The sequence below is a fragment of the Mixophyes fleayi genome, chromosome 8 (assembly GCF_038048845.1).
Source record: "Mixophyes fleayi isolate aMixFle1 chromosome 8, aMixFle1.hap1, whole genome shotgun sequence".
NCBI lineage: Eukaryota > Metazoa > Chordata > Amphibia > Anura > Limnodynastidae > Mixophyes > Mixophyes fleayi.
This window is the reverse complement of record NC_134409.1, coordinates 87,124,313-87,145,211: the sequence shown is the minus strand read 5'-3', so window position 1 is coordinate 87,145,211 and position 20,899 is coordinate 87,124,313. Positions and strand designations below refer to the sequence as shown.

Genomic DNA, 20,899 nt, shown 5'->3' with positions numbered 1-20,899 from the left:
ACATATACCTCCCCCTTCTTAAATCGGGGCAGAGGGACTGGTCTCTTTAGCGGGACCAGGAGGGATGCCTCGGCCAGGTGGGTTTTGGGGTGCCTCTGTCCATTGTCCATTTTGACCAATCTCCTGGGGTGGACATATCCCTGGATCTGGTGGGCGTTTATTTAACAATCCACAATCTCTCAAAGTTCTCGCACTCTCCCATAATTTTAGTTCAGTCTTCCTCCCTGGGTGATGCAATCTCCCACCCACATAGAATAGGCAGAATATTAAAGCATCCAAATAAGTTTGATAATACCACTTGGAGTTTACCGCTTTATTCCCATCCAGCTGCATGTATCCATCTTTTTGCAAAGTTCCCCCCTCCCCCACATCAATCTCCACAGTGGGCACTAACACCTTCGCCTCTGGCGCATCAGGGTAGTGAGTATCTCCCTCCTCCCCCACTTCCATAAGTGAAAGCTGCAAAAGAGTAGGTTCAGTTTGAGGATCCACGATATCCAATGAAGATGTTGGATCTGTAACTGCATCCTTGTTATCCCAGGTACTTCCAGCAAACTCCTGTATTGGGTCACTGGAGTCATTTTCCATGATTGGGTTGCACAGGGGTAATAACCTGGAGTGTCCAGCTAAATTGACTTGTAACAGCTGGGATCCCCACTTCTTTTTCCTGCTTCCTTTCTGTTTACTGGACAAAGGACAGGATAAGCAGGTTTTAACAGAACTTTTCCTGGGTGGCTTTTTGCCACTTTTATTTTTAGCCTGTGACATTCTGATCTCCTGCGAGTCTGTAGTTTGGAGATTAATAGGGCTCAATTGATGTTTCAGAAGTACTAAGCCAAGCATATTACTGTTTTCTCCATTTACCTCTTCAGCCTTCCCTTGTATGTCAGCAGTGTTAATTATCTTTGAAGAAGTACTTACAGTTCTGTTAATGTGCTTTCCTGGAGAAGGAAAATCTCCTGGGTGGTAATCCAGGAGTCCAGTTCCCTGATCATGTTCAGACACCTTTTGCACAGTTCCTGTAAGGACACCCCATTCTGTTCCACTCAGGGTAATTTTCAGAACTGTGAGGTCTTCTAAAGGAGAGGAATGTGACTCTCCAGAATCCTTAACAGGGCCACTTCCAATTATCACTTCTATTTCCTTCCCATTGTCCTTTGTTGTAGGGACTAACTGATTGTCACTCTTTGTGTTCTCCCTTTTGACCCCTGGCATAACAATTCCTTTTTCCTCTCCTTTTAATTCTGTCATATAATCTGTAATAATGATTTCTGCTGAGATCATATGTTGAGCAGGCTTATCTTTCTTTTCTGTCAGACACGGGTACAGCTGCACATCATTTGCATTGGAGAGCACACATGTGCTATCCTGCATTACTTCAATGGGTAACACGTTTTCAGACACAACAGGGGTGAATAACTGGCCTTTTCTGCAATTCTGGGCTGACTCATACACAGTCTCAGGTGCCAGTAGCTCTGGCAGATTATCACAAGATGCTACATGGTACTGGTACTTACATGGTAGTTCTTTTCCATCCAAGTCACCAAATAGGAGGATCTCTCCTAGTCCTTTCTGATTACTCAGAGGTACAACATCCTCACCAAACAGTTCTTCTCCAGCCTCCCCCAAGATGGTAGCTTGGGCAGCTGTGTATAATCCGGTGGGATTGACCTCCCCCTGTTGGTTACGGTGGTCAGCGGGAGCAGAAGAGCAGTTGTAGGTTATGATACTCTTCCTTAAACTGGAGGGCAAAAACATTTCTCGATAAGTGCTTGTCCCAAGGGTGCTGTCTTGGGAGTACCATTGATCACGCAGCATGAAATCACTGTCCTCTAAATCAGCAAAAGGAAACAGGTAGCACAAATTCTCGTGTGGCTTTGGACTAATACCCCTCAATGTTTCTGTTCTTTGGTTGGCCTCCCCCTGATTACCAGACTGAGAAACACCTTTTTTAGTATGTGACAAAAGAGATTGTAATTGGCGTTTCTCAGTATTTATTCGATAACACTGATCCTGCCACATTTCAGTGTCAGTGAGTCCTTGTAGCAATACCTGGTCCTCTGCTTCTTCAAAACTCTGTTGCAGACATTGCATTTGTTCCCAAAGGGGTATGTGGGGACCTAAAGTCAGTATCCATTTCCTATAGACACTAAAGGCATTGCTGGGATTCTCCTGATCCTTTAAAAGACGTTGGAGGATATCCTTATGCGTGCAGTACAGGTACGGTACACCTCTAATCTGACATTCTACAATCAATTCCTCCATGCTCATTGTTTCCAGTGGGTCTGTGTAATCCTCTAATGGGGATGATTCAAGGATTAAATTTGTGGGGGGCTCCTCAAACATCTCTCTAGGTTCCAGCAGCCTATTTTGGTCCTTGCTTCCATCTATCTTGGTTGCCAAGCACATATCATACAGGTACTGCTGATTATGGTTGTAACTAGGTTTTCCCCTGGCCAGATCCTGCATAGTACAAATAACTTCATTTGTAAAATCATCCCATCCTGGTTCATCCCGAAATTTCCAAGCACTTGCTTCCTCTTTCAACATTAGGAACAAATCCAACAGGTTCTCCAATTTCTCCTGTAGACTGGCTCCTTTCCATGTAATAATCTTTGGGCACTCCTCATCCCAATAATCAAAAATGTGCTGCATTGTGGTGGGGTGGTGCAACACATCCATATCCCCATCCTGCAGACACTCCCACAGTCCTTCATCCCAGTACACCTTTCTCCTGGTTGTACTGGACTGTATCATCCCTTCCTTTGGGAACTTTTGCAACAATGGGCTGTGATCTGCTCTCCTCTTTCCAGAGCTCACATCCATTTTACTTCCAGGGATCACCTCACTGTGATTTCCCCTCCTTGAGACACGGTTCCATCTTCCGTTCTCCACTGGCGGGGTTTGCCTCCCCTTATCAAATTGGCACTTAGGCAGCATCTTCCCTTGCCTCTTGCTTTTGGCACTTGCAACTGTCTTTGGCAATCTGGACATTATAGCAACTGGTTAACTACTGAGTTATAAATTGAAGGTGGTGTTGGTAAGCTATTGCACCTTTACTTTGCAGAGCCTTGGGTGTATCACGATACAACCCCCTGCACTCTACCTGAACATCAGGACTGTGTGATCCCACTGCTTGCCACCATTTGTGATGATACCAGGATGTTAGGGTAGGAACCCAGAAGAAAGTCCTGGTATCAAGGGGTTCAGGATCACACAGGCAAAGAAAAGGTGTGGATACAACGGTATCTTTATTACAGCTAACTGCAAACAATAGCTTATATATATATCAAACCATAATTCAAACAACACCCAGTGTTCACCAAACTTCAACCCTCACCCAGTAACACCCCAGTGTTCAATAACCCCAAATTGTTTATAACGAAAATAGGTTTTCTTTACCAGTCCAAGTTATAGGGGAAGGATGATGTCCGTGATTAATAGAATAAGCCAGGCAGAGCAGACAAGTCTGCAAGTCCAGGAAAAGCTTGTAATCCAATAGCCACAATACTTCCAGGTAAATTCCTCCTCAGCACACGGGCAGCAGTCAAAACTCCAACGCCAGTAGCTTCTAGAAGCAAAAATCCCACCCCCAGAAATCTCTCCTGCAGGCCTTCTTAAAGGGACAACATTTCCCATGTGTGGAATCCCTCCCTGCAGGGTTATCCACAGGTCACAGATACTGGGATTGGCTGGCAGGTATTAGGGGGGTGGAGATGGGAGTGGAGAGCTGTCCTTCCCTCATGGCTTTCCCTCCTGCTGTTTTGGAGACTAGGAGTCTGAAACAGATCCAGGGGAAACAATAGCTGCTCCAACCAGTTGCTGATTGACTTATTCCTGGTTAAGTAAGAGAGCCTCCCTGTTTTAACCCCTTCCAGTCATTTGTGATGTCAGAGGGGCTCCAGCTAATCTCAGCTTCCTGTCTGTAAGAGGGGGGGGATGCCTTAGTCAGGAAACAGTACATCCACCATGTTGTAATCCGATATAATGTTCAGATGAATACATGTAACCCACCTGGCTTTATTTAAGAATAATATGGTCAACTTAAGTCCATCTCATAGGTTTTTATACACACTTAGATTATGTAACAAATGAGGTTAATAAATTAATGCAACCCAATGTTCACCTAAGCACAAGCAACTTTCATTCTAAGTGTTTAAAATGACAGATGGGGAAAATGATGGCTGTCAGACCCATCGCGTCACAGTTATTTTAGCCAATAATGGGTGGACATTTAGAACACCTTGAATACCTTGATATTTAATTTACATTTGCACTACATCATCATTTCTTTCATCATTTATTTATTATGGCACCAGCACTTCTGAGGCGCCTGTACAGAAAACACAGTCCTTGGCCCAATTGAGCTTACAGTCTAACAATCCCCAAACACACACACACGTCAATTTCATATCATCAAATGCAACTACTAGTATGCATTCTGATTGATGAAGTCAAATGGAGTTCAGGGAGGAAAAAACAAAAACAAAAAATATAGGGAGAACATACAGGGCAAGATTTGTCAAGAAAAGTTAGTCAATAAAAGGAGTAACTTGGTCAAAGCATGTTTGATTGCAGGTATATTGAAAAAGTTGTAGTTATTTATAATTGGGGTAAGGCATGTCCTAGATCAACAGTGTTTAGTGTCCGTTAGGGGCAAACCCCTTCTCTGTAGTGAGGTGGGGGAAAGTATTGTGCACAAGGTTTGGAAAATAAGGGATATGGAGAGGGGCAGGATGGATGCTACGGCCTGGGGTAGACTCTGGCGGAGGTTGAGACCTCCCTAGGTGCAGCTAACAGCTGGCAGTCTCTCGATTCATGTCATACATTGCATTCAAGTGTACACAGTACACCGTAAAACATCATGCATACATTTTAGCACAATACAAGGTATAAAGTACAAGATATAACATCCTACACTATACAACAAGTACTGCACTAACCATCCAAACTTTAAACAATATACATTGCAATAAAATTACATTGGATGTGAGGTGGAGGTAGGTGAGAGGGGTAGGGTGGGGAAGTCACGAGTAAAAAGTTTTTATTGAGGACAGACACAAATGGAAGAGTGCATAAATAGACATGACAATAAATAATACTTTAAACTGTGAAGGGGGATGGGTTGGAAGGGGTAAGGGAGGGGAAGCACAAACCAAAGATTTTATTGATAATAGACACAATGGGGTGAAGGAGAAGAGGGGGACAACAATCAATAACAATCAATCGTCGTCTTCTTCTTCTTCCTCAGGACTGTCAAGGATGTTATAGTCTCTTAGCAGGCTGTGGATCAGCCTGCGACAGTCCTGGATGGTCATCTTCTCCCGCTTCAGGATGAGGCAGTTCCTGGCAAGCCACATAGCGTCCTTAAAACAGTTCATAAGGCGCCAGGCCTCCTGGATTGCCCCAATGGTGTGGGTCCCAGGAAATAATTCATAAAATACTGAATGGTGTGAAAGGCAAGTCCTGGGCACACTGTCCTTAAGTTCATGTTCCAGGGCATCCAACAATGCCTGTGCAGTGGGGCAGTCCCAAAAGATATGCTGAGCAGTCTCCCTTCTGGTGATACAAAAGGGGCAGTGAACATATCTGCACAGGTTCCAGGAGTGCATGAATATCCTGAGAGGAAGACCCCCCTGCATAGCCATCCATGTAATGTCCTTATGTCTATTAGTCAGCCTCTTAGAGGCCACATTCTCCCAAACATGTTTGGCCGTAGCCACAGGGAGCCCTGGAACAGACTCCATAACGTCCTTCACTCTGATGATCTTGTGGATAGTTTTAGGCTTCCACAGGTCTGGTTTAAGTCCCTCCAGATGGTGCTCCCTCACAAATTGTCCAACATCCAGGTAGAACCAAGGTGTAGTCCAGTTGTAAGGGAAGGAGCTGTCCCACTTGTCCCAACCAAGGTTCCTCCAAAGAGGCAGGAGGAAAAAGCGAGACATGGACTTCCCAGCAGAGCAAATGTTCTTTTCAAGGAGTGTCCTGCGGATACAGTTGCAAACAAAGAAGGCCCGCAGCATGGTGGGGATATCAGGGATCCCTTTCCCACCTTTGAGGGGGTCCTTGTACATAACTGACGCTTCACTGTGTCCATCTTGGAGCCCCAGATGAAGTGAAAGACTGTCCTCGTGATGGTCTTACAGACGGCAGCAAGAGGTGGCCAAGCTTGGGCCGTGTACTGCAGAACGGGAAGGATCTCGTTGCGCAGCACCAGTGCTTTCCCTTCGATGGTAAGGTATTTGAGGCTCCACAGTCCAATCTTGTGTCTGACTGTCGCCAGTCTCTCTTCCCAACACTATAGGGCCGCCTCCTCTCCACCAAACCAAACTCCAAGGATTTTGATGAAGTCCGGCTTGATCGTGAAGGGGAATACAGCGGGGGATGACAGGTGCCACTGACCAAACAGTGACTTCTGACTTCCCGCAGTTGACCTTTGTCCCTGAAGCTCGGCCGAAGTTCTCGCAGGTCTGGACGAGTGCTGCCACCGAACGCTGATCAGCGCAGAAGACAGTGACGTTGTCCATATAGAGCGAACACTTGGCCTCTAGACGGTCTGGGCCTGGTGCGGTGATGCCTCTAATCATTGGATTCTGCCTGATGGACATCGCAAAGAGCTCTATACAACACACAAAAAGAAGAGGTGAAAGAGGGCAGCCTTTTCTGACCCCAGACATGACAGAAAAGGGGTCAGTCTTCCAGCCGTTCACCAACACCGAGCTGTAAATGTCAAGGTACATCAGGTTAACATAAGAACAAAACATATCACCCAATCCAAACCTGCACAGAACCTTACGCATAAAATCATGAGAAACACGGTCAAAGGCGTTCTTCTGATCAAGACTGACCAGGGCCACGTGTGCATGGCGATCTTTCATGTAATGGACCGTGTCCCTCAGCAGCGCAAGGCTGTCTGCAATCCTGCGACCAGGAATGCCACAAGTCTGGTCAGGATGAACAATTCGCCCAATGATAACCTTTAGCCTGTTGGCTAGTACCTTGGCCAGGATCTTGTAGTCCATGTTCAGGAGGGAGATGGGCCTCCAATTTTTGAGGTCGCATCTCTCTCCCTTGCGCGTATACAAAATCGTGATCAATCCCTCTCTCAGAGTCGGAGGCATTCTGCCCTCCACCACCATCTCAGATAAATCCAGTGAGATATGATCCACAGCAACTCTCTGGCAGAGCATCACCTCTTAGCCAAAAGTTAATCAGACAAGTCCAGCTTTCCGGGTAGCCTCTTTTATCACCTCCTAATCCCCCTTTGGGATCTGCCTGCCCAGTGAAGTTGCAAAAGGTTTTGATTGGTGGGCTGCTTACACTATCCAGCCCCCTCCCCTACCTTCCCAGGTGTCTTCAATCAGGTGACCCCTACTCGGTCTGGCTCCTGGCTGGCTGTAGAGCTCACTACTGGGCAATGGGGAGCAAACAGAAATAACAATGATATCTTAATTCACTTAACATCTGAGTGTTCCCTGTGGAGGTGGAATTTAACCCCTGAAGTACTTTTCCAAGGATATGTTATAGATACCTCACTGATACTTCCTGATAACAACATGGCTGAAAAGTGCAGTTCAGGTATGGAGTAGATTAAAGGGTTGTAACATCATACACCATGCCTGTTATTTTACAATATGTTTAAAGCTGCTTTTCATTTCCTGACGGTAAAGGGTGTATGGGTGGTATTATAGATTGGTGGCGGGGTTGTTGTAATGCAGAGTATTGTATTAGGGGGTTGTTGTAATGCAGAGTATTGTATTAGGGGATTTTATGTTTCTTTGATTACCGTATTTTTCGCTCCATAAGACGCTCTTTTTCCCCCCAAAAAAGTGGGGGAAAAAGTGTGTGCGTCTTATGTAGCGAATACTGCAAGCCAGCAAGAAAGAATTGAAGCTGCGAAAACTTACAGTTGATGGCAGTGTGGAGCGGGTCCAGCGGGCTGGGCAGGGGTGCAGATGTCCTACGGGCCGGAGAGAAAATACCTTTAGTGCCGGTGGTCTGAGCGGTCCTGTGGATCCTCCTGATCTGTCCGTCCCCCCGCCTATCTGTGAGGACCTGGCTATCACATGGGACGTGCACCACATGACAGGTGCCGTCCCATGTGAGAAGTGCTGAAGACATCGCGCAGAGGTAATAAGGTAAGTTATGGGAGGCTGGAGTCCTGAAAGCTATAGTTTGTGTATTGAGATTGGATTCACCAATTATATCAGCAGCACCGATCTCACGGTTTTTGATCATTCACCAGATATACCGGTACCTGTTTCTATTACTTTTACGGAGCTCCGTGTTCTATCATTAAGAGCTCAATTACTGAGCACCTTAGACATAACCATCTTTCAGTTTTTCTAGGAGTTATTTATTGGCCATTAATAATTATTTACATACTCCATGTGAGACCATTATAGAACACCGACTCTTCTTTGATATGTGTTACAATTGTTAACCAATGATTAGCTGGTCATTTATTAGTCAATATGTTTTTATATTTGTAATGCTTATGCTGAATAAATTGTTTTTATATATCTATACATGCTTTATGGTATCATTAGAGACAACTCCGATACACACTCAGCGCTGTTACCGTAATTGTTTTTGTCTATAGTTTGTGTGCTGGAGGCTATAGTGTGTGTGCCAGTGTGCTAACATAGCATGTGTGTCTAAGAGTGGGGATCAGTGTGTTAATATAGTGTGTGTGTGTTGGTGAGTGAGAGTGGGGGCCAGTGTATTTTGTGTGAGTGAAGGGGCCAGTGTATTTTGTGTGAGTGAAGGGGCCAGTGTATTTTGTGTGAGTGAAGGGGCCAGTGTATTTTGTGTCAGTGAAGTGGCCAGTGTATTTTGTGAGTGAAGGGGCCAGTGTATTTTGTGTGTGTGTGTGCTATTTTATTTGTGTTGTGATGATGGGGCAATTTACGGTACCTTAATTTAATAGTGGGGCCTGTGACCCATTTTTTTTCTCCAAATAGGGCCTCCAATAAAGCAAAAAAAACCAGCAGACACAAGTGTTGACACTGACAAGAACAGGTAGGAGAGAGCAGGACAGTCTGCCAACTCTCCTGAATCTGGTGGAACAGTCCCGAATTTAGGTGATCATCACTCAAGTTTGTGAATGGGTGAAAACATCATGGGACTCAGTGAAGGAGGAGATCGTTGTAAAGTCATTCAAAAAATGTGGCATTAGCAATGCCTTAGATGCAAGTGAAGACAGTATCTTATGTGAAGACAGCGAAGAAAGTGATGTCAGTGATTGTGAGCAAATGAGCTTTCTAAATTCTGACTCTAGCGATGATGAGATTTTGGGGTTTCCATAAAACTAGAGTACTCAAACCTTTAAGTCTCTCCATTTGTTAATGACAGTGATAATGGTTCTTAATGCCACTGTTGACTGCTGTTCACTTTACATGGTTCAAATGTTATTCTGTTACAGTTTATTAAATATTTTATTACACTATTTGGTTCAGAATACTTTTTTTCCTGTTTTCCTCCTCTAAAAACTAGGTGCGTCTTATAGTCAGGTGCGTCTTATGGAGCGAAAAATACGGTATATAGTTATCTTATTTGTGAAATGATGTAGTAGTTTTTGTGGAGGGATTGTAAGAGAATTGGGTGTTATTATAATGTGAAGTTTCAAGGGGGAGTATTTTACAGGGGAAGGATGCATGGGGGGAATGAATTACTTCAGAGGCTTGGGGAAATATTTTGCACAGGGGAAGAGTGGGGGAGTAATGAGTTACTATAGAAGTGAGAGGATGGAGACATATTACTATACAGGCAAGAGAGAATCGAGGTGAGGAAACCAAAATATTTGATGCAACCAAACCCCCTATGGTGGTGTATGGTTGCTTAAGCATAAGTGCATACAGTTTGCTCTTTTCCTGTAATGCATTCTATGGGGCATATTCAATTGTTGGAGTTACATGTAAAAGTAACGCAGTGTGCGCACTATTACCGTCATTACGGTAATAGTGCGCGTAAATACCGTTATTACGGTACCTTTCACGCTGAAATTTGGATTAGTGTTACTGTAATAACGGTAATACTTTTAACGCTGCGGGAAACGGCAACAATTGAATATACCCCTATGCATTTATAAGCAAGTCAAGTTTTTATTGTGGCCCCCTCAAGTATTATCTCCCGAAATGGCACTCTGGGAAAAAAAGGGTTGTGTTCCACTGAACTACACGTTGTAGAAGTTAAGATTCAGTAAAAACATGTGTTTAAAAGATGTGTCCAAATCTATGACATTGTATTAATTGTTGTATTGTGCAAAACAGATAAAGGAGTGTCAATAGTTTGGAATCACTATAGGGAAACGATATTTATCCAAGTGAGTTTAAATCATATAGAGATGGGCGGGTCCGGTTCTCCGAGAACCGAACCCACCCGAACTTTGGGTATCCGAGTACCGAGCTGAGCAGCTCGGTACTCTCCCGCCCATTCCGAATCCAAATCGAGGCCGAACGTCATTGTGACGTCGTCGGATCTCGGGGCTCGGTTCTCGCGATACTTCAACTTTATAAATACACGCCTCCACAGCAATCCATCGCCATTTGACAGAGGGAGAGAGCAGGGTGTAGTCATAGGCTAATTAGAGCAGGGACAGAGAATACAATATTGTTCTTGCAATTGCTCTAACCAAAATCGCTAGTGCAGAGAGGAGGATAGAGGTTTATTATTTTTTCTTCATATTTGGCACTCCCCAGCGCTTTTGGGGTGTCCCCCATAATTGTGCATAAATATTTCTGGCTGTCAAAAGTCATATCTGTCAGCAGTATCTACTAAATAATTTTTAGCACTCCTCAGTGCTTTTGGGGTGTCCTCCCTAATTGTGCATTAATATTTCTGGCTGTCAAAAGTCATATCTGTCAGCAGTATCTACTAAATAATTTTTAGCACTCCTCAGTGCTTTTGGGGTGTCCTCCCTAATTGTGCATTAATATTTCTGGCTGTCAAAAGTCATATCTGTCAGCAGTATCTACTAAATAATTTTTAGCACTCCTCAGTGCTTTTGGGGTGTCCTCCCTAATTGTGCATTAATATTTCTGGCTGTCAAAAGTCATATCTGTCAGCAGTATCTACTAAATAATTTTTAGCACTCCTCAGTGCTTTTGGGGTGTCCTCCCTAATTGTGCATTAATATTTCTGGCTGTCAAAAGTCATAACTGTCAGCAGTATCTACTAAATAATTTTTAGCACTCCTCAGTGCTTTTGGGGTGTCCTCCCTAATTGTGCATTAATATTTCTGGCTGTCAAAAGTCATATCTGTCAGCAGTATCTACTAAATAATTTTTAGCACTCCTCAGTGCTTTTGGGGTGTCCTCCCTAATTGTGCATTAATATTTCTGGCTGTCAAAAGTCATATCTGTCAGCAGTATCTACTAAATAATTTTTAGCACTCCTCAGTGCTTTTGGGGTGTCCTCCCTAATTGTGCATTAATATTTCTGGCTGTCAAAAGTCATATCTGTCAGCAGTATCTACTAAATAATTTTTAGCACTCCTCAGTGCTTTTGGGGTGTCCTCCCTAATTGTGCATTAATATTTCTGGCTGTCAAAAGTCATAACTGTCAGCAGTATCTACTAAATAATTTTTAGCACTCCTTAGTGCTTTTGGGGTGTCCTCCTTAATTGTGCATTAATATTTCTGGCTGTCAAAAGTCATATCTGTCAGCAGTATCTACTAAATAATTTTTAGCACTCCTCAGTGCTTTTGGGGTGTCCTCCCTAATTGTGCATTAATATTTCTGGCTGTCAAAAGTCATATCTGTCAGCAGTATCTACTAAATAATTTTTAGCACTCCTCAGTGCTTTTGGGGTGTCCTCCCTAATTGTGCATTAATATTTCTGGCTGTCAAAAGTCATATCTGTCAGCAGTATTTACTAAATAATTTTTAGCACTCCCCAGTGGTTTGCGCTCAGAATGGATTCAAAGCAGTCCACATATGATCTGAATGAGCAACCAGGTTCTGTCACCAGTCCTGATGTTAGTGTTCCCAGTACGTCATCTGGCCAAGGCGATGTCAAACAACAGAGTGTTTTCAAATTAGTGCAAAAAACAAAAACCAAAAAAAAATTTACTGTATTGAAGCGAAAAAGAAGTGTAACTGAGCAAAAGTTAAGTGACGATAAAAAAAAAATTGCAAGCATGCCATTCTACACACGCAGTGGCAAAGAGAGAATGAGGCCTTCACCTTTGGCTATTAGTGGCAGATCCCAAAAAGTTACCCAGCCTACAATTGGTGCACAACTACTGTTAGGCATCAAAGCCGAGCTGCAAGATAACAGTGAGGCATTACAGGAGAATATTTGCTCTGATTCACAAATGACAACAATCCCTGTGGAGAGTCCATCCAACAGTGGGATGTCTAATCGTGAGCATTCTGCTGATGTGTGCCTTAATAGCCCGAGTGTAGCCGGTGATACCCAAATTGAGGATGCCACTTTGGAATTAGAAGAGGATGAGGGGGAGATTTGTGTAGGCGACGAGGGCACTAATGATGATGTTGATGATTATGATGCAGACAGATACCAAATTGCCTTTCTCAATTTCTATTTATATTCTAGATTATATAACGGCTGAATAGTTTTCTATTTTACTCCTAGTGGAGAGAGGATCTGATGCAGACAGATACCAAACTGCCTTTGTCCATTTCAATTTATATTGTACAGTCTATAACGGCTGAATTTATTAGTATTTTATACAAGTGGAGGGGGGCCTAGAGAGACAGAAACCAAACTGGCTTTCTCCATGTCAATTAATATTGTACAGTCTATAACGGCTGGATTTTTTTGTATTTTATACAAGTGGAGGGGGGCCTAGAGAGACAGAAACCAAACTGTCTTTCTCCATGTCAATTAATATTGTACAGTCTATAATGGCTGAATTTTTTGGTATTTTATACAAGTGGAGGGGGGCCTTGAGAGACAGAAACCAAACTGGCTTTTTCCATTTCTTTCCATATTTAACTATAAGTGTAGGGTGTAATATACATTCAAAGACGATGGCTGCATTGCCAATATGCATAGATGGAGAGGAAGACAATCTATTTTGTGTGTAGAATAGGCCTACCAACGAAGAATTAAACTGTTTTTTTGGATGATTTATTACCTCAACAATTAGATTACTTGTCTCTAAAACAGTTGTAGCACTAAATTGGGTTAATTTAGGCCCAAAAACATGGATTTTCCAAAAAAATAGCAAAACAAAACCAAACAAAACCAAAACACGCAATGGCAGTTTTGCAAAACCAAAACACGACGGTAATCCAGATCCAAAACCGAATCCAAAACCAAAACACGGGGGTCAGTGACCATCTCTAAAATCATATGACATCAGGCGTATGATGTGGTGCAGGAAACCAGCCTAATGCAGAACACTGCATTGACCTGACCCCCTAAAGGTGAAAACTCAGCAGTAAGAGCTAGCAGTTAGTAATGCTCTGCAAGAGTGTAAGATTGATCGTGTTTGCAACAGATAATTTTGGACTCACAAAGGTAGCCTTGTAATTTAAAATAGTGCTTTATATCTCCCAACAATTATACAGTTTAGTGCATACGTTAGCAAATAGCCCGATTTGCATATTTCTGGTTACTGTGTAATTCCATGTGTGCTAAAACATACTTCTAATTCTATACTATAGAATCCAGTAACAATAACGAATGAAAAACAAAGTCATATACTGTAATTCGATAAAAAAATAAAAATACTACAAAATGATTGCCAACATTTGAATATAATTTAGTCATTTTTGCAGCACATCACATACTGTAGTACAGTACACTACAATTCAAAAACATAATTTATATGGTATTTTAAACATTCCTCTTTAACGTTAATTTATTAATCCCAGGAAAATGTGAGCATTACATACACAATTGGTAACACTGTACTGAACAGCTTGTCTAAACTGAAAAATAAGTACAATTATAGGTACAAATCTTTTGCGATTAGCCTTCTACATGGAATTTACAAGCAATTGCAACTCTATACGTCATTTCCTGTTGCTCCATTTGTGGTAATAATGCTATATTAGAGTGCGTTGCTAATAAAGTTGCACAGTGAAAAAAAACCTGGGCGGGGTCCTAACTCTGTGTCTATAAATGCTGCAGAAGTGAGGGAATTACTTTCTCTTCCAGTTCAGTTAGGAGGCACGATGGTGAGTAGTAAGAGGCTTGTTTCCAAATGTCAATCCGTCGTTTATCACGACCATCTTATTATTGGCCCGTTGATAGCTTTGACGCCTACACTCTGTAGGGTTATGTCTTTTTGATGGCACGTATATGTTTATGCTGCTCACCGTTGTAGCTGGAGATGAAGTCGTCGTGGGAAGCTATCCACGAAGGCCTACATGTCGCGGACCGTATCACGTGGTTGTATTTTTGTTACCCGTTTCAGGATGTAATTGCTTTGTCATTTATGTTGTGAATATATGTGCCTTTATTGTGTATCTGCTATTTTCGGGCCTTTCACGTTTCGTTAATAGTGCACTTCTGGTTTGGTTGTATATGCCGTGCGCAGAATAAAAAGTAAGATACACGGTCGAATTTGATCTGCTTAAACGAAACTTTGCATGCGATTACCTGCTGTACATTATGTTTATTTTTAGTAAGGTTGAAATGTAAGCTTTAGACACTGGGCAAAGGGTAATATTGAGATCCTACTTGGCAATGATGCATGGCCCTAGTTACACTTGTGTTTGTGGCAGTTGGTCATGCTTCGATTGTTCAAGGGTTTTTTTTTTTTCCATTTTTGCTTTGGTAGCTAGCTAAGTTGTCAAATGTTTTGGATTTTAATGAGTTTTCTTGCATTTTGATTGGCATGTCAGATCTGCCTAGTTATGTATATTTGCATGATAAACTTGTGGATTTGTTCGCTGTCGACTGAATTCTAACTTGAGCCCTTATGTTTTCTATAGTCTCACAGAAAGTTCTCGGCCCCCAGGCATGGCTCTTTGGGTTTCTTGCCCCGCAAACGCAGCAAGAGACATAGGGGCAAGGTCAAGAGCTTTCCTAAGGATGATCCCAACAAACCAATCCATCTGACTGCCTTCTTGGGTTACAAGGCAGGCATGACCCATATTGTCAGAGAGGTTGATAGGCCTGGCTCAAGTAAGTTTGGATTCAACAATCTATATCTGCAGTCTTACGGAGTAGTGCAGTTAAGTAGACACAAACTGCTCTCTCTAGTTCACTTATTGTTAGTGTTCAGCAAAACCTTGCTGAACACTAAGTAAAGCATGCATTTGCCCTTTAGGAAGGCTACATATGATGAAACCTCTTCGACGGGCGGACTGATTGACTTCCCATGGCAGTCTCTGCTGAATGTCGATTGCTGACTGTAGCGTTTAGCAAATGTATTGATAGAATCTTACACTGTTGTAAACTGCCCAAGTAAATGTCTGAAGTTTAATGGACATTATAGTAAAAATTAGTTTAGTATTGAAGACTCATCAACCTTGTTGAGACAAATCGTTAATTACCATGTATGTTCAAAGTGGGACATCCATTGAGTTCTTGCCCATTAATTACATACTGCATAGAATTTTCATTAACGGCTGCATTGCTACGCATCAAATGTTTCTTCCCCTCCATGGTAGCTGGTTTCATTGGCGCTCACACTGCAGATTATGTCTAGTATAGGGGAGTTGGTGTAATGACCATCACTCATTGCAGCTTTATTGGGTCTCTTGTTCACACCCACCACTGTAGCTTTTTAAAGTGGTAATCTTCACGATTTTGCAACTTATATGGAAATGTAACTTTAATACCATGACTTTTCAGAATCTTACTCTTTATCTATACACTTGGCTTACTGTCTTGGAAATGTTAGCAAGTCTGATACTGTTGGTATTCCTGAATCTCAATTTTAGAGGTGAATAAGAAAGAAGTTGTGGAGGCGGTTACGGTGGTGGAGACTCCTCCTATGGTCATTGTTGGAATTGTCGGCTATGTCCAGACTCCACGTGGTCTGCGTAGCTTCAAGACTATCTTTGCTGAACACGTCAGTGATGAATGCAAGAGGCGCTTCTATAAGAATTGGTAAGTGACTGTTAGCTACACACATTCTTGGGTAAATGAGGGTTATGGCTGCAAGTCTTAAGAATACAATGTTTTATTGCACAAAATGCAACCAGTTGCACCACAAACATACACTTAATCTAGTGATCACAATAGCTGGCACTTTGTAGTACACTTGGCTTCATCTAGAATTGGGTATAAACAAATAACTTGCTTCACAGGATCACATGCTAAATTACAATCTGCACATGCCATATCTTCTACTGTAGTCTACCTAGCTAAACTGACTATACTGATATTAAATGTATTTGGAATGATCATTGGCAGCTCCTCTCGGCTCTGGCCTTACAAGTCTTTGTCTGATGAGCTCCAGGCTCCGCTTGCTGGCTGAAAAGTTCCTTCGAAGCCATGCAATGAGCTGAAACCTTGAAATGGTCTGGCTTCTTCCACTCATGTCTTCATTGTGAGGCATGATGAAGGTCCACTCCAACTCTCATGCTCTGCCGTTAAAGGTATAAGTCTAAAAAGAAGGCCTTCACAAAGTACTGCAAGAAGTGGCAAGATGAAGAAGGCAAGAAGCAGCTGGAGAAAGACTTCGCTAGTATGAAGAAGTATTGTCAGGTCATCAGGGTCATTGCCCACACACAGGTTGGTAATGGTCTTTGGTCAGACAGGTTCTTGATGCCTAATTCTTAGCATTACACATTTCCACTGTTGCTATATGCCCACCAACCCTAATTAAGTCCATTACTAATCTGCTGTTCCCTTAACATTTAATTACGCTTGAACTTACTGTCACACTTGTAGTGGGTGCTGATGGGTGCAATTTTAGGTATTTGACAGTGACCAGTGTTAAGATATTAAACTTAAAGGACATTGCAATCATCCTTGACCCCCACCCCTCCAAAAAAAACTACTGCTGAGTGGTATGTCTGTGCTGCAGGAAAATATTTTGCTTACATGGGCTTGTGGGGCAGTCTGAATGATGATCTTCTTGACGGACAGAAGTGCTTTTAGAAGTCTGTTGAAAGTCGATTATTCTGATTGAGTACCCCATATTCTGCAAAAAAATATATATATTTAGTTATAACTTTATAATTCTACCTGTAGTTTCTAGTCACTGGGGAATTCTACTTCTGATATCTGCAGTATATAACATTTAGCCCTCAAGTCTACTGTTTGTGTAAAGAGGAATAAAGCTTGGGAATTGCAGGTCAAACTCTTGTGAACTAACTAAAGTCCTGTTTTGATGGTTAATGTTTGGCATGTCAAAGGTTGTTGTTTTCTGTTGCAATTGCTGCTTTAGCAAGTTATTCCCCCTCTTCCAGATGCGTCTGCTCCCCTTACGGCAGAAAAAGTCTCATCTCATGGAGATCCAGGTGAATGGAGGAAAAGTGGCAGAGAAAGTGGACTGGGCTCGTGAGAAGCTGGAGCAGCAGGTGGCAGTGTCTGGCATTTTTGGCCAGGATGAAATGATTGATGTCATTGGAGTCACAAAGGGAAAAGGATATAAAGGTGAGACTCCAAAAACTTGGTATACAGTATTTTCCATTTGCAGATCAGTAATTGAATGGTCTGTGTAGGTTTTTTTTACTATTTAAACAAGCCAGAACTGCAATTTGTAATATCCCTTAAATGTAAACATTAGATTTGTCTGTTCAGTGATGAAGTCATGGAATAAGCACTGGGTACAGTGCCTGATCTTCATTGAAGAATAATTCCATGCTGCCTTCCTTCTGAGAACATGCTAATGTAGCTTGTGTGAGGTGAACTTTGCAATTACTTTAACTAAATACTGTCTTGCACTTCCAGGTGTGACTAGCCGTTGGCACACAAAGAAACTGCCACGTAAGACTCACAGAGGTCTACGAAAGGTTGCTTGCATTGGAGCATGGCATCCTGCCCGTGTTGCCTTCTCTGTTGCTCGTGCTGGCCAGAAAGGTTACCATCACCGCACTGAGATTAATAAAAAGGTATGTTTTAGCAAATGTCCTAGGTTAGCTTGCTACATTACTTGAAAATATGCTATAACTTGTATACTTTACCAGATCTACAAGATTGGACAAGGCTACCACTCAAAGGATGGCAAACTTGTCAAGAACAATGCTTCTACTGACTATGATCTGTCAGATAAGAGTATAAACCCTCTGGTAAGTTCTTCAGTCACTTATGTTTGTTACACTATTAGGTGCTACTTGTATACACCATTTATCCAGGGTCATATCCAATCACTTGAGTAAAATCTTCATTGTGGCTAAACATTGGATCTAATGCTTTTCTGTGTTTGAAGAAGGTGGGTAAGTTCTGCTGGCTAGAACAATTAGCAAAAACCGCCGTGGAGAGGCGGGTGGCTTTAACATGCATGCAACTAAGACTTTTGCATTTTCATCTACAGTAGAAATGGCAGATCTGTTGCTGGCTATAGCAGTGTGCTGGACTATCTGTTCCTTTCTGTGTTCCTTTCAGGATAACCCCACCCTTTCAAGCACCTGCTATAGCCTATAAATTGAGCAACTTCCACTTCTTTAATTATAGATTTCTTTTGTGACAAGTAGGGGCTCCCAAATCCAGTCCTCGGGGAGCTTAATATTGCATGTTTTCCGGGTCAAGTGAAATTAGTATCGCCTGTGGATCCTTTAAAATGTCACTAATGAATACTTCAGTGCTCCAGCAAGGAGATGAGAATATTTACTATTAAGGCTCTGTGAGGATTGTATTTGGGAAGAACTCATAACTTGCAAATTTCCATCTAATCTGAAACTTGTTCAGTGTGTGAGTGGAAAGCTGTGTACTACATATTACAGTACAGTTTTGGCTTTTTTTTTTTTGTTTAGGATTCTAGACACTTGGGTATAAAACTTGGTCAAAATTCAGTAGCGTTTTCCCTTGATCCACTAGAGCAGGCTAAAATGGATCTTACACAGGAGGGGGTTTGACAGCTCTTATAAGACCTACCCAAGCAAGAGAGATCTTGGTTGGGTGGTAGGTCTTGTAAACTTGGCTTTGGGTGACATTGTACTTTTAAACTAATCTGTTGGCAGATTTTTCTAGTGCCTTGGAAAATTTAGACAGTGTTTTGTGACTCTTCCCCATGTCTGTGAATTTCCTAGACTACTGCTGTTAATTTGCTCATCTAAAAGTAAATACTTGCATTCTTTGTCTGCATGTCTAGCTGTAAAGTCATAAAACAGTTAATGGAAGTAGGTAAGGCTTCAAACAGGCACTGAAGGAATGTTCACTTGGGACAATGCTGTACCACATTCCTTATGCTCGAATGTGACCGTTTTTGTTCTTGGGCACTCTTCTAAGTTTTTAGATTTCTCAAGAAACATCCACACTCACTCTCTCCAATGGTGTTTGATTCTGTGGATACACATGCAGTTTGTGGTTGAGTTTGTCTTAAAAGTGAGTGCTGGAATTTTAAAGTGCTCAATCCTGTCAACTGCAATTAAAGGCTTATTTCAACCTAAAAATGGAATTCAGACTTGCTTGGAATATTGTACCCAGATTTACATACAGAAGACTGCCACAATGCCTACTGCTTGACAGTGTGGGTGGTTAAGCACCATAGCCTGTCTGAATAAACACGCCTTGTTCTTGCCAACCTGATTTGCTTATACAAGCAGCATGTTGTAGGATGGTGCAGCAGTGACCACATGGCTATGGAACATACTAAGTGAACAGAACCCCAGCTAAGTAATCTGCAGAGCCCAGGTAGTAGTTGGCATAATCCACAAAAATTTGAGTTGAGAAGTTTGTACCCCTTGGAGAGACTTTGCAGCCATTATTATTCTGTTTGTACCATAACTTGTGCAACAATGATTTATACTGTACTTGTGTTTAATTTATGGTCCTATTATGTAACTTGACTATTACTGGAATGAAGTTCTAAGTTTGGCATAATCCTTTTTTTCTTAGGGTGGCTTTGTTCATTATGGAGAAGTGAAAAATGATTTCATCATGCTTAAGGGATGTGTCATTGGGACCAAGAAAAGAGTTCTCACTTTGCGCAAGGTGTGTTCTTGCTCACATAAAACTCGAGGCACTCTCTAAATTTATCTTGCAACAGTTTCCTTAACTTTTTTTTTTTTTTTTATATATCCCCCAGTCCCTCCTTGTGCAGACCAGCCGTCGTGCTCTGGAGAAGATTGACCTTAAATTTATTGACACCACCTCCAAATTTGGACATGGACGTTTCCAAACGGCAGAAGAAAAGAAAGCTTTCATGGTATGAAATGTGTTGTAATGAAAAATACATTAGTATGGGTAACATGAAGTCTATATTTTAGACGTCATTCTCTTATGCCATTTCTTGATCTACTTAATGCTAATTTTACTGCTATAATTGACTGTTTATTGGAAGGCACAATTGTTGGTATACGGGAGACCTGTGAGTAGAACTAGGTGGCATTTGTACCCTTTAAAATCCTGCACAGGTTGCTTAAGTGAAATGATCCTCCTGCTTAAAATATTCCTACATTTGTGCTACTAACAATCGTATTTATAGCCTACAATTATATTTCTTTCTCACAGGGTCCACTCAAGAAAGACCGTTTGCCAAAGGAGGAAGCATAAATCAGACTGCTGTCCCATCTGTTACCTGGGTTATGTTATACTTTTGACAAGTTAATAAATTCTATAAAGATAATTTTGTTTGTGTTGACATCTCACAATTCCGACTCGAGTCAGTGAAACTTTCTAATGGTCTCACACTTGCATCTTAATATGGTCCTTACTTAAAACTCTTAATATTTGCTCTTAGTAGTTTGTTTCCAGAAACTTGGTGGCATGGTAAGATGGCTAGCTTGTAAGTCCTCCAGGGTGCATTTAAACATAAAATATCCTTTTACTGACCTAGCACACATAAACATGTTAAAATCTGATTTA

General features: G+C 41.9%; 1 protein-coding gene and 1 non-coding gene across 3 annotated transcripts; both read left to right on the top strand.

Annotated features, from left to right (window-relative positions):
- The first annotated feature begins 14,051 nt into the window (after positions 1-14,051).
- Positions 14,052-20,660, top strand: RPL3 (ribosomal protein L3). 2 transcript variants are annotated; one of them, XM_075182830.1, is made up of 10 exons: positions 14,052-14,151; positions 14,911-15,103; positions 15,865-16,033; positions 16,525-16,660; positions 17,341-17,527; positions 17,825-17,985; positions 18,061-18,162; positions 19,931-20,026; positions 20,121-20,240; positions 20,546-20,660. In XM_075182830.1, the coding sequence occupies exons 1-10, from the start codon at positions 14,149-14,151 to the stop codon at positions 20,585-20,587; spliced, it is 1,209 nt and encodes a 402-aa protein (XP_075038931.1). In that variant the 5' UTR covers positions 14,052-14,148; the 3' UTR covers positions 20,588-20,660. The 2 variants fall into 2 exon arrangements, with proteins under 2 accessions (XP_075038931.1, XP_075038930.1); XM_075182829.1 differs by lacking the exon at positions 14,052-14,151 and adding an exon at positions 14,261-14,365.
- Positions 17,666-17,759, top strand: LOC142100564 (small nucleolar RNA U83B). The gene has a single exon (XR_012678861.1). It is a non-coding gene; the product is annotated as a small nucleolar RNA U83B (small nucleolar RNA).
- Positions 20,661-20,899: the final 239 nt, after the last annotated feature.

Bases quoted from the DNA above. Each gene is read 5' to 3' on its own strand.
- RPL3 (XM_075182829.1), top strand. From the start codon at position 14,276: ATGTTTATGCTGCTCACCGTTGTAGCTGGAGATGAAGTCGTCGTGGGA. The intron at 17,528-17,824 runs GTGAGACTCCAA...TTGCACTTCCAG, and splicing joins AAAGGGAAAAGGATATAAAG to GTGTGACTAGCCGTTGGCAC. The intron at 20,027-20,120 runs GTGTGTTCTTGC...TATATCCCCCAG, and splicing joins GAGTTCTCACTTTGCGCAAG to TCCCTCCTTGTGCAGACCAG.